The sequence below is a fragment of the Alosa sapidissima genome, chromosome 10, assembly GCF_018492685.1.
Source record: "Alosa sapidissima isolate fAloSap1 chromosome 10, fAloSap1.pri, whole genome shotgun sequence".
In the NCBI taxonomy this organism is placed as follows: Eukaryota; Metazoa; Chordata; class Actinopteri; order Clupeiformes; family Clupeidae; genus Alosa; species Alosa sapidissima.
The window spans coordinates 31,049,485-31,063,584 of record NC_055966.1 but is presented as its reverse complement, the minus strand read 5'-3'; the positions used below and the strand labels follow the sequence as shown (position 1 = coordinate 31,063,584).

Genomic DNA, 14,100 nt, shown 5'->3' with positions numbered 1-14,100 from the left:
TGATTAGAGAAAAATGTATAGGACGTTTTGTGTCTCAATATTTCATACAGTTCTTACACAATTGCTTGTAACTAGCACACTGCATCATCAACCACAGACCACCACCAAGTTTCATGATTTTGCAATACCATGGTTTGCAGTGTTGACATATTTTTGAGGCAAACACTTCATGATTTTCTTTCTCTGTGTGTGTATTCAGCGTTGGCTACTGGTCACAGTGTTTGTCGTTTCAGCAAGGAAGCACATATTGGCCACGCTGCTTGTGTGTTTTGTTGAGGAGAGTATTACTACGCGGGACGGCCTGGCCACAAGCATAACTATGACATCTGTCCCGCTGCGCTCTACCTCGGTCATCCTTTTCTTGCAAAGGGTGTAACCAAAACAGTTGACTCTCAGACAAAACAACGGGACCGTGGGGCCATGACGCCCTTCTCCTCTCATCCAAACCTTAACTCAGTGCACCCTTCCATTATAGCATTTACACAGGAGAGAGGAGCTCGCAGGCAAGAAGAGGACACTAGGAAACAACTCATCACATCAAACACAAACAAACACACACACACACAAAGACACAATGACACATATACGCTGAACATACACATACCAAACTCACAAACATATGGACACAGGTAGAACATGCACACACTAACATGCACATCCAAAGCATGAGCACACACACACACACACACACAAACTAGTTTTCCAGTGCAGAGACTTTAGTAAGATCTCCGAGTAGCACAGGGAACATCCCTCATGGTACTTGTCAGCCACAGCATCACAGGAATGTGGAAAAACCCCTAGTTTTGAGGGAAGTGAGAAAACGGGAGCACCAGGTACCACTGGGCCTCCAGGAAGAGACCGAAACGCAACGCTCTGACATTCCCTCTATGTTCATCTACATCCATCAGATTGAAGGAAAAAAAGAAAAAAAGAAAGTAAGAAAGAAAGAAACTCTGTACCTACATCTGTCTGACTATTCTGAGGAAGTCAAGCAAGGAGGAGATGATGTGCAAGCTCGCTTAAACCGGATATACAAAGAAAAGAAGTAACGATACAGTGGAAGAATGAGTAACACTACAGTATATACAGTATAGTGAGAGCTAGTTTTATCGCAGGACCCAGTTGAGACTAGGTTACTGTGGAAGGTGACTCAGAACACAGTGCGTGTGCTTAGTATGCTGTGTGCTATTAGTCATTGGACTGATTACATGGGCGTCATTTCAAGGTTATATCTTTAAATGTCCAATGACATAAAAGAGCAAATCATTGTCTAATTACCACAGTGGCACCTTGTTGCTAAACACAATCACACTTTTATGATGATATCCATATTCAGCACAGAAACACACAACACACACACACACACACACACACACACACACACACACACACACACACACACACACACACACACACACACACACAGAGACAATGCTCACTTGTGCAGTTCACCTGACATGATATCACTTGATACATCCACATTCACTGCCGCACAGGGTGATTTGTGTAAGGATAAGATAAGGCACTCTGAACAGTAGTGGTGACACACCTTAACAATAATGACGCACCGGAGTACCAGAGAATAAAGGACAATTCAGAGTGTCCTGTCCACACCTAATTTTGTTTGGATCAAGACTGGCACATTTATGGTTACATAGTACCATTCATGAATGTAGTCATTCATACCAATTTCTACAATATGGCTCCTAAAGCACCCCTCGCCATCCTAAGCCCAGAAGTTGACCAAGAACTTTGACCTTGTAGCCGCCCGTCTTGAACAACTTTGTCCAACTCATTTCAGGCACGTACTTAAACGGCGTGCCATTGCTCTGCCATAGCACTTGACCTGGGAGGCTCTGTGTGTCCCCCCTGAGATTCCTTACCATGAGGCCTGTGAAAAGGCACACCACCTTGCCACAGCTGGTGACCGGGGACACGTCTCCATAGCCCACGGTCAGGAAGGTGATGGCCGTGAGCCAGAGGGCCGTATCCATATTCCCCGCTGTCTTCTGCATCTGCCTGTAGGGGAGCAGGGAGAGTTACGGAGTTAGTTTGGCCTTGGGCCGAGCAGCAAGAAAAGACAAATGTAGTGTGTACCTGCTTTTCTTCCTGCTCCAGTAAACATTTTGTAAAACAAACAAGGTTTTCTAATATCACACTGGAAACAGGGGACCACTTTTGCTTTGTGCTTTTATTTGATCGGTTTGCTTTGCTTTTCTACGTGTACAACACTAATTTTGTATTATTTTTAAATTATTATTCTTATTCTTCTTCTTCTTCTTCTTCTTCTTCTTCTTCTTCTTATTATTATTATTATTTTGCATGAAATAATAATATGATATTTTATATCATTTGGAGCCAAAAAGTAGATATCTAATAGACTCATACTGGTAATTCTTGGTTAACATTTTTCTAGAAACTACAGATCTACAAAGCTGTAGGCTATTCCAGGTATGATTTACCCTTTTGGACAGGGTGCAATTAAAAAAAAACAAAAAAAAAAACTTTTCCCACTTTTTGTCCAAATGAGGAAAATGTCTTGATTGACGTGTCTGACTCTGAACAGATGGGCCTCAGGCAGCAGTGAAAGTGTATGCGCAGTTGGCTCAGAGCTTCTGAATGGACCCCATTAACAACAAATCTTTTATTAGACATCCTTTCCGGGCAAAGACTTCAAATTGACCATCAGAGGCAGAGCCCAGCTGGCCAGAAGTTAGGTGCTGTTTCTAATCAACAGATGTGAAAAGGAACAAAAATGTGCACGTTCCCAAATCTGGCTACCTCGGACAGTAACGTAGTAGACATAGTAGTGTATGTCTGAGCCGATGTCTGTGAATGCATGCACACCTTTGCACATGTTTCTGCTTGAGAATGACTGTGTGTGCATTAACATGATATGATTAGGCTATGCCCTGTAGTGCAAATGAGTTAAGGTAAATTAAAAAGCTTGAACTGTTGTTTAAAGTCCAGCTTCATGCTTAAGATGTGGAAGGATGTGAAATGTGGATCTGTTTCTGTTTCATATGGAAAGACGTCCAGATAAAGACAAGAGCACAGCTTGAGGCTGACTTCTCCCCCGTTTGGACTGGACACCAGACAGGAGATAATAGGGTAGGTTCGGCTGGACTCAAACCGAGGTCCGTGTGGGCACTGAGCCCTTGTCTGGTGGAGGATGTTGGGGCTACTGCTGCATTACGGCTCCCTTCGTCGATTTCTCTCTTCAGAGAGAAGCTGTTACGGCAATTCCCCTCATTGCAGCCAACAGATTTCATTAACCAACTCGGACTGCTAACCTGGTGTAGTTTGATCCCCTCATTGCAGCCAACAGATTTCATTAACCAACTCGGACTGCTAACCTGGTGTAGTTTGATCCCATCATTGCAGCCAACAGATTTCCAACTCGGACTGCTAACCTGGTGTAGTTTGATCCTCACTAGCTCTGCTAAGCCATGAACTTTAAGCCAATTATTATCAATCCAAAATCTTAGTCTATTCATGGGTTTCATCAGGTCCCTTTCCACAGGTGTATTAATCAAGCACCATGCAGTCTGCATTGATAATCTAGGTGCTTGATTTATTACACCTGTGGAAAGGGACCTGATGAAACCCATTAATAGTAATCTATGTGCTTTCCAGATGCATAGATGTTTGTGTGCTTGTCCTTACTGACTCTAGAGATGCAGAGTAGTTAAGGCTATTGAAACGCTGAGGAAACGGGACCACGCATAGCAGTACAACTCTTGCATAATAAGCCATGACTTTCATAAGCCATGACTTTCATCACCCCTAGCATGCCCTCATAAGGAAGCACTAACATACCAGCAACAAGGTAACTTTCCACTGATGCATAACTATCCATTAAGCAATTAATTGGACAAGCTTTATGCACTTATGCAAATAATGATTTGATTTGAATGTTTGTATTTATTTTATTTTCTATATATATTTATTTATTTATATTGTCTACTGTACATCTACATCACTAACCCTGGTCTCAGTCACTGTTTTTGGATCATTTCTGCACATAACAACGTCATCTGCAAGAATCAGATGGAAAGGTGACTAGCTTGATATTCCTTGAACAAACAAAATCTGATATGTGGATTTGTGGATGGACATGTATGAGCGTGTGTGTGTGTGTGTGTGTGTGTGAGTGAGTGAGTGAAAGGGCGGGGATATCCATATATGTATTTGATTGAATGCAGCATACAGTTAGTGTGCAGCCTAATGACTATGTTCTCCCTGAATCAACAGAAAGCTTGATTAATCACTTTTTAGAGCCTAAAAAATATTGCCAAACTGTCAAAACAAAACATGATCTAGAAAAGCTCACTGATGCATTTATCTCCAACAGCGTTGATAACTACAATTGGCTTTTCACAGGCATTCCTAAAAAGACCATCATGCAACTATAGGAGATACAAAATGCAGCAGCTAGGGTTTTCACGAAAACAGGAACTGACATTACTCCACCTAATTAGCTGACATTCTTCAGCAGTACACACCTTCCAGATCTCTCAGGTCTCAGGAGAAATACTTGTCAAAACACACTGTTAGAGCTAAATATGGTGAAGCAGCAGCTTTTAGCCACATGCAGTTCAGCTGTGTGTGTGTGTGTGTGTGTGTGTGTGTTTGTATACGTGCGTGTGTCAGTGGAAGTGACAGTTGACATATTTGTGTATTTGTCGAGACCAGGGGCAATGTGTGTGTGTGTGTGTGTGTGTGTGTGTGTGTGTGTGTGTGTGTGTGTGTGTGTGTGTGTGTGTGTGTGTGTACCTCTCACACAGTGTGAGTGTCCAGGAGGCCAAGAACCAGAAGAGCAGGATGAAGACCAGCAGGGTGCGAGCCGGGTACTTGTTCATGAGCACCTTGAGCAGGAAGCGGAAGGAGAAGTTGATCTTGTTGAGCGAGCCGATGGTGCGGTACGAGGCGTTGAGCAGCACCTTGCTGTGCAGCAGGATGGTCCTGTGCACCAGGTACAGCCGCAGGAACATCATGGCCGACATCAGGATCTCCACGTCCCGCAGCGCCTTGTGCCTCGTCGAGAGGCACAGCGGAGAGGAGGCGTTCGCCTCGGACGCCTCGTGGGGCGGCGAGGGCGCCCTCTGGCCGTTCACCTCCGTCTCTGGGCTCCACCAGTACGTGACGACGGGGTGGATGGCGCAGACCAGCAGCTCCAGAGAGATGCCCAGGACGCGGTGTTTGGTCATAGCAATGCGCCAGTCCAGCTGATTGTGGTCGATGACAAAGAGCTGCGAGGCACAAGGAGGATTAGAGTCAGAGGAGTGGAGTCAGTGAGTGAATGAATAAGTGAGCTAGTGAGTGAGTGAATGAGTCAGTGGGTGAATCAGTGAGTGAGCGAGTGAGTGAAGCAGTGAGTGAGTGAGTCAGTGAGCGAGTGAGTGAATGAATGAGTAAATGAGTGAGTGAGTGACCGAGTGAGTGAATCAGTGTGTGAATCAGTGAGTGAGTGAGTGACGAGTGAGTGAATCAGTGGGTGAATCAGTGAGTGAGTGAGTGAATGAGTGAGTGAGCGAGCTTGTGAGTCAGTAAGTGCGCGAGTGAATCATTGAGCGAGTGAATCATTGAGCGAGTGAGTGAATCAGTGAGAGTGAGTGAGTGAATGAGATGATGATTGAGTGAGTGACTGAGCGAGTGAGTGAGTGAGTGAGATAGTGATTGAGTGAATCAGTGAGTGAATGAATGATTGAGTGAGCGAGTGAGTCAGCTAGTGAGTGAGTGAATCAATGAGTGAGAGAGTGAGAGAGTGAGAGAGTGAGAGAGTGAGAGAGTGAGAGAGTGAGTGAGCGATTGAATGAGTGAGCGAATAAGGGAAAGACTACAAGCAGGGCAGAGGACATGGGGTAGAGATACAGAGACAGAAACAGAGACACAAGGGTAACGATATATGGAGGCAACAACTCAGAAACTAGGAAAAAAGAGAGAGATAACAGACCACTACAAAACCCTAAGAAAGAAACCCTCATGTTAGCTTTGGTTGACCACATAGTGATGATTAACTAAATCAGGAACATAACTGGGGTGAAACACAGTGTGACTTCAGATAAACCTAACCAACTTGATACAAATAAAGAAGAACAAGTCCTTTGTCTGATATACATCAAAAGGCAGTCGTGGCTTATCATGGAAAACACTAAAATATGAATTCAGCATTGAGCTCCAGCATATATGGGTACACAGGGCTTACACTACGCAGATAAAAAGAAAGCCCTTTGAAGTAATAAATAAATTCTCTTGGGAAAATATTTTCATAATTCCATGAGCTCAACCAACGATATACCATTTCCAGTCGCCTGTTGAGCCCGTTACTGGGCAAGTTCTAGGCTAAGTGTGCACAGCACAAGTTGTGTACTGTAACATAAATTGACCCAAACCTTAAGCAGTGTTTCCCATACATTGACTTATTTGTGGCGGCCAACCACAATATCAACATTGACCACCACACAATGATTTTCCTGGTTGTACTAAATTGTGCTTAAATCTGGTTAGAATCATAACCGCGCTGCACTAATTTGTTAAAAACTGTTGCATTCGAGTTAATTCTGCAAACCTACCACCACAAATAGAAATTCTGTGGGAAACACTGTTAAGGGTATCAATGTTGTTTGATTTTTGTCAGTGCCCAAACAAACATAAACACGTCGGCCATGACAAAGTTGCACAAATCCTTTGAATTCGAGCATGATCTTACATGCTGTTACTTGGATACAGGCAAAACTCTTGCCCCAATCCCTTAAAATGCATATGCTGCCTGGGCTCAAGCTTGCTCCCTCTGCTCTGCACAACACACTTCCAGCTGTGCAAATACCCGCCCCCTTTATGGGAGACCATTTCGATTCACAAAGCTGGACTCAGCGAGAGGGCCAGCAGCTAGTAGGGACAGCACCACTGCTGGCCGTCCGGTCATGAGGGAGCCATTGGCAGTTGTCCTGCGGCTCTCCCGAGGCAAATGCTGCACTGGGACTGAGGGTGGGAGTGCACTCTCTGTATGTGAGGCATGCTATGCAAGCCAAAGTGGAATTCCACATGGGGCAGGTGGCACAGAGTAGCTGGGTGGGGGTAGTTGGGGATTGGGGTGGAGTGGTAAGAGGGTGGGGGGGGGGGTTGTGAGAGGTCGGGGTGAGACAGGGATCATGTAGAGGCAGGTGATGTGTTGGCAGACTATAATTTTTGGAACATGTGTTTGGGCACTCAGTAAGACTACCAGAAGCTGGGGGCTAACACTAAATGCTGTGGCAGACTACTGTATGTCAACAGATAGACTATTTCAGGCTGGACAGACGGAAATAAACAAGCTCTTTTTCATGTATTATATCTTTTCCCTCTTCACAGACAAAATGGATCTCTAAGATGACATATCTTCTATACTTTTTAGTTTAGTAAGGTTACAACTACACTTAATAGAACCAACACAAAATCTAATTAGGAATTCCATTAGATCAATGTACGGTATGTTTTTAGAGAGTTCCTTTTAGAGAGTTTTTGTCAGAGTAGAAACCATCTCAGTAACGAGTTTCCCAGCCCAAAGTACTGTATTTCACCATCTTGAGCGTCTGCACACAAAGCCCAATCAGCCCGCTACACAAGGAGGTGGAATGACCTCGACCCCCTTCAGAAGCTTCACTGGCCTTATCTTGACACAGCATTCGCAGCAGATCTCCCTCCCACTGGTATGTCTCCTGGACGTGTCCCAACAGCCATTATAATCAGTCCGCTGGTCTAGGTGGGTGATTTCTGGCAAGGCCTCTGCTCATCTGGCTGGGGCCTCATTGCCCCTCTGGACCCTTTCATGAATGACTTCTCAGTGTTTCTGTGGCACCATGGTGAACCAAAGGTATCGTCACAGACACACCTCTTTTTCTCCTACTCTCGCTCTCTCTCTGTCTCTCTCACACACACGCACACACACACACAGACACAGACGTACACCCATGCACACAGCATCTGACATTCTGAGATCTGAAACCCTTGGGTTTGGCAAGGTGAGTTGCTGGTTGGCCGAGGAGCAGTGAGTGGCCTTAGTGTTGAGTTACAGCACCTTCTCCCGATCTCTCGCTCTCGGGAGCATAGAGGAGATCTTACAGCATGGGGACAAAAATAAGCTGAGATGATCACCCGGCGCAGAGAACCTCGGTCATCACATATCGTGCCATTTCATCTGATCGTGTGTCATCTCAACTCACTGACAACAAACTCGGACAAACGATAGAAAGTCCCCATAAAACTGACTCAGCACAACTGCCTCAGTACAACATTACATTGCCAGAATCTTCCAGTGGGGATAAGAGGGAGCTCTGGGAAAACTATAACAAATGTCACAAATGTTACAGTTTTACAGACCAGACTTTCAATAATACCAGCTAAGAGAAGGGGCTTATTGGCCATGGCAAAGAACACTTAATTGGGACACTGCTGCTTGGGTTCATTACAAATTCTTATGAGATTTCTCAAGTTCAGTGATCATGCTTTGGAATTACTTGCTCTTTGACAAGAGCAAGCGCTTCAGTTTCACTTCACTGATTTGCACGGGACAGTTCATGTCACCCTCTGGAAGGGCCATCTGCAGTTTAGCCTACTAAACTTACTACTGATACATATTCTGATACTGCTGCCAACTCCCATTGATGGAGGGTTTGTGTTATGCATCAGTTTCGATGTAGAAGGGGCACCACCACACTCACCCTGACATCCTTGTAATGGAAGGCTATGATGAGGATGAGCAGACAGCCAGTCGAGATGCTGATGAGGCTGCTAAGGGTCTGGGCGTACACCGATCCCTGAAAGACACAAAAAGTGCAAATGTTTTTTTGTTTTTTTTTAACAGAAAACTGAGGAGCAGAGAAAATAAACCAGACCAGTGAAGAAAAACAGGGCGATGGCTTCGCTTCTCTTGGGCCGATAAGACCGCGCTCGGTTTTCAAAGACTTTCCGCTTGTCGTTTTCCCAGTAGCTGGGCAGATAGCGGAACGCTGTGGCCTGGAGGCAAAGGTCTGCACCTCTGCACCGGTCCGGGGCGACAACTTTCACTGGAGCCGTGCATGGGAATAATAGGAGTGCCTCACAAACACGCGAGAGCAGACACGCACTCACGCTAGAGTGAGGAGTGAGTAAGACAGAGAGGGTGGGTGGGGGTTGGGGGGGGGGGGGGGGTGCCGTGCCAAGCACTGGCTCCGCAGATGACTGAGCCTTTACCAGAACTGCACAAACTGCCAGAAAGTTGGATGGAACTTTGCGTGTGGGGAACCACCAATTTCATTGCTCCCTAATGATACTTCTGGACATTCCTTGTGCAAACAGCTTGAGATAGATGAGCATCTGTGGTATATAAATAACCTCCCTCCCTCGCACATGTGCGCCACACACATACATAGAGGCCTACACATGATCACAAGTGTGAATCATTAGCCATGTAGTAACACGCACATAGAATTCATCTCCTCTATGATCAGAGGTAATTAATCTCCTCTATGATCTGAAGAGATTGGGGCAATCATACTTTTGGGCGATTAGTTTGGCTTTACTTTTACACTATGTGTTCATGTAATCAAGTCAAGACTAATTGATAACAAATGGCTATGTGCCTACTCCCTGCCTACTCCCTCCCAACCATAGATAAGGCAGTTTGACACCGCCACACAAGATGAAGCAGTTTTTCTTCTTGTGTCGGAGAACACTGGAAAATGCAGGAAAAACACCAGACTGCAAACTTTTACACAACCTGAGATTAAGATGTGTCATCAGTTGTCAATGCAGATCTCTGATTTATTTTGTGTGTGGTGTTGAAAGTTGTCTCGACTTTCACAAACGAATGTGCCTCTATTTAAACAAAATTATTTGTCAGCATCAAGTATTATCTACAACATAAAATCTCATGTTCATCTTAAAGGATGAATAAAAGTACAATGACTGAAAGATCACAGAAAAAATGTCATGTAGGCTAGCTTGTTACTTTGTTGTCACTCTGAACATCCTATTGTGGCCTTCTATGCCTACAAGCACACTGAGTTTCACAAATCACCACTATGGGATAGTGTAAACAAGGGAATACATGCCAAATTGGGTAAGGTACTTGCTTCTTATAGGGCATCTCATGACTAGGAGTATCATTTCAAGTTCTCCCTGGAATAACTCCCATTTATGGAGAACCTCTCAACTTTGTGCCTCGGGATTATACAGTGTGTACATGTAAATGTTTGTGGTCCTGACCACCACCACCATACAGCTGCATCTTTATTAACCTATGAGGAAAGCAACAGAGGCAACGTATCCAACCCATACCCTGGCAAAAGATTATGCTTCTGAAAACTGTAGCCTAATCAAAGCAAAACATTGATGCTGAAGTAAAATCTTCAGTTTGGATTATTGTCTCTGTTGAGCACTAGTGCTCCTGTACAAAACTGAGGAGGAAGCTCCTGACCTAAAAACGACTTGGTAATGGCAGTCTCGACATTTAAATGAAGAAAGGTGTGTTGTTTATTGCCATGACGTAGACTTGCGCTACTGATGTAACTTCCATGGAAGGTTTAATGGGGAGATAATTTAATGACAACTGGTCAGGGTTTACAGTGTAAAAGATATAAGTAATTGCAAAGCGTCAGTCTGCCGACGGGAAACTTCAACACATTAAGGTATGTTCTGACGTGCGTTGGCAACATACATTGTTTTCCGCAGTTTCACTGTCAATATTTTCAGTGTGTCTAATTTTAGAAGACTCCGGGATACTTGACTAAATTGTTGCAGACTACCTAGACTAGACCCTCCATCTTTAAATAATAAACAGACTAGGAGAGATTTGAATGAGACGCACTTGATCCGTGTTCTGTAGATAAACTATTAGGCCTAACGGTGTTGTCGAGTGTCGAACAAGGGGGCAACCAGTCATTTTTACAGTAGGTCGATTACTAACCTAACAAATTGCACCCACACTTGATTCCATGTTTCCGTGTCTTCAAGTGTAATTATTAATCAGAACAAAGGCTTTTGTTTTTTTAAGGCTGTGCTGTCTGCCACACAGTCTAATGGGCCTGTGTTTAACCAAATAACTGCTGTCTTTACGATAGACCACTTTTGAATCAGCTGGGAAGCTATAACTTTGCGCAGTGTGTTATCACCAGTGGCTGATGGCAGAGTCAGTCGCGCATCAGGTAGTGGAGTACAAGTAGTGGAGACCGACGGTTACAAATGGTTGCGCAATTAATTCCAGACCAATTTCTGCGGTATGTTTGTGGGATAGCACATGAAAATGAGCACGGGTGCTTGTGTGCCTTTGGAGGTCAACCCACGAATCCCACGAATTATTCAAACAAGCACTAATTATGCACCAAATGATGTGGAAAGATAGAATATGACTCTGGGCAATCACGAAAATCACAAGGGGGGGGGGGGTGCAAAATGTGGAAAAACTTCCATAAATAGCCAGTTTTCCTGCATAACCTGGTTTCCAAGAAATGTTATTCTTAAATACACGGTCACGCCTTGAGGGCGCAAGGCGGCTACTCCTTTGCATGCAAATTAATTTTTCTCCAAATTGCCCCAGAAACTTTTGAAACAACGTGCGCATTTACTAAATGGAAACTGAAGAAGTTTATACTAATTTGCTAAATCAAGATAATGTATAGGAAAATTCAACCAAAGGCTAATTAGGTGCCAGTGGTTGAGATGCTGGAAAAACTGGAGAGCATGTGTGCAAGGGATTGCCTGCCCACAACCAGCGGCTACGTCCCACAACAAGCCTACCTGACTAGAATGAAATAGCCTGGAAGTCTGTGAATGAAATCCACTTTGTTAGTCATATTAAAATATTGTCGTGGATAAAATGTTCATATTGTGACACATTTTCTCATAGTTAATGGCATTTTCCCGACACTGATAAACAGAATCATGCACTTTGTGCTTTAGAATCTTTCCTATCATTTCAAGCTTTCTGCATGATTAGTACAATTATGTTCTTTTGGGTGTAATATGAAAGAACAACCGTAAAAATGGTAGCCAATTTAGTTTCACAGTGTGTACCAAGTTGTGCCGCGGTAGTTTTCTTTTTTTTCCCCTCACACAATTACAAAATACATTTGTCACCTGTAGAGAAAGCAAGCATTCAATCTCCTGACCTGAGTATACAACAGAAACAAAGTTATCTCCTGCGTGGACTCGGTGTGAGCGAACTGTTTGACAGTACACAAGATATCTGGTTTCCTGGCTTAGTCACCTACATGTGAATTGCTACAGTGGTCTCAGTCAGCTGCTGTGTACACGTCTAGGTTACATTAATTGCTTAGGGCTGCGATTGTTGGTGAAAACCATCAGGTTAAGGGAAACAAGGTCGCTCAGACTAAAATAGCACGTAACATCGACAAGGATTTCCTATGTTTTAGTACCCAAATCCAAGGAAGGACAACTCTGTGGGCGCGTTTGATGTTGACGCTGTTGGCCAGGGATGAGATCGCAGATGAGCGCATGAGAACAATGTTGTGTTTTAGAGACGAAATGATATTGTGGGTTAATTTATAATTCATAAAAATGTCTAACCACTTTGCCACCTAATATTATTTAGGCTATATAGCTTTCACTTGTGGTAGTGTTTATTATCGATATGGATAACTCATGTGTGCTATATTTTGCTCTCAAGTGACACGCTTGTTCTTTCTAAGCTTGTTCTTCTTCGTCGTTTGCTATAGTGTAGTTTTAAGTCCACACACACACACACACACACACACAGACACACACACACACACACACACACACACACACACACACAGGCTAGGCTACAAGTTAAATGAAATGGCAGGTGAAATCAACACATTTAACTAGATAGATTGTGCCAAGAGCGTATCACACTTACCGATTGATATATGACAGGACACAGCTCATTATGGAGAATCATAAGTGTTATTCCAAACAGCGCGGTGGCGAGTGCCCACGCACACAAGCGCTTTTTATCCTCCAGTAAAAACTTTCTGTCTCTTAACCTGTACAGATTGTTGCCCTCGATAGGACTGATTTTCTTACAGCTGAGGGCATAGGACAGCGGAACGGTGATCTCCGTGTCGCCGCCGTTGCGTTTGATCAGACCATCACAAATGTTCTCGTCTGCGTTTGAATCGGAGCACAGGTTGCGGGCAGTCATCTCCATTGCTCGCATACGCCGACTATCTGTACTGTCCCTGTCGTCCTCCTCGGTCGCCTCGTCTTCCTTTTGTCCCCCTGCCGCGCTTTCCCTCCGACTACGAGAGGGCATTGCACGCATGAAGAACAGAACGCCAAGCTCTCGGGGTGTTCTCCACACATTAAAATATCAGGACTAAACTCCAGCGGTGCGCACCTTCCCAAAGTTCAACGATTGTGACTTGTTCCAGTTGCGTGGCTTCGAAGGCGCTGGACGTTCAAAAGTCGTGCAGTGCGTGCGTTCTAAAGGCGCTGTGCCTATTTGCATCGGATATAAGTTCGCCTGTAGAAGAAGCTTAACCCACATGTCTCGCACTTCTCCCTGTTGCGTTTTTTTCTCCTTCGTTGAAATAGACGGACAAACACAAGGAGGAGGAAGTAACAGCGTGTGTCTGTCATTCTACTGAAGAGATGGAGATACCAGCCTGGCTTTCACTGCTCTCAGACTATTTTCATTTTCCCCGTCGCACATGTCCAGTGCTGTCCAGAGCTGTTATCACAACCGACCATGTGTCAGCAAACACACATGAGATAGTAAGTCTAACACTGTACGTAAAGGAATAACTTCTAAAACATTAAACCAACCTCTTTCAAATATGCCACAAAGTCAGATGTATGCAGTATGTTTAGAAGCCTTAGATTTCCATTGTCATATAATTTTTGAAGACCATGGTTATTTTATCGTATTTTAACTTGTTTTTAGTTCTTTGAGGAGTATACTGCGCTATTTTCTCTGTGTGCAAGTACAAACATTAGCTTATTTTCTAATAATACACTATAGCCACGTCTTACAATTGAATAAGGGGGTGAAACTTGTTCATTCGAGAACAAGCCATTACGTTTTATGTGGGCTATACAGTAGATCTACATACATTAACTTATACAATTCATTTCATTTATTGGGGAAGATGGGGAGCG

At 44.0% G+C, this 14,100-nt stretch overlaps 1 protein-coding gene across 2 annotated transcripts in view; it reads right to left on the bottom strand.

The window, feature by feature from the left end:
* kcnn4 (potassium intermediate/small conductance calcium-activated channel, subfamily N, member 4) overlaps positions 1–13,718 on the bottom strand; it is a 26,557-nt gene extending 12,839 nt beyond the window's left edge. Inside the window, exons 1-4 of one of the 2 annotated variants that reach the window (XM_042106149.1) lie at positions 12,860–13,718; positions 8,703–8,798; positions 4,777–5,252; positions 1,884–2,019 (exon numbers count right to left, since the gene is read on the bottom strand). In XM_042106149.1, the coding sequence (XP_041962083.1) occupies positions 1,884–2,019; positions 4,777–5,252; positions 8,703–8,798; positions 12,860–13,264 (1,113 nt within the window). In that variant the 5' untranslated portion in view covers positions 13,265–13,718. The remainder of the gene's footprint in view (positions 1–1,883; positions 2,020–4,776; positions 5,253–8,702; positions 8,799–12,859) is intronic. The other variant, XM_042106150.1, reaches the window with a different exon arrangement.
* Positions 13,719–14,100: the final 382 nt, after the last annotated feature.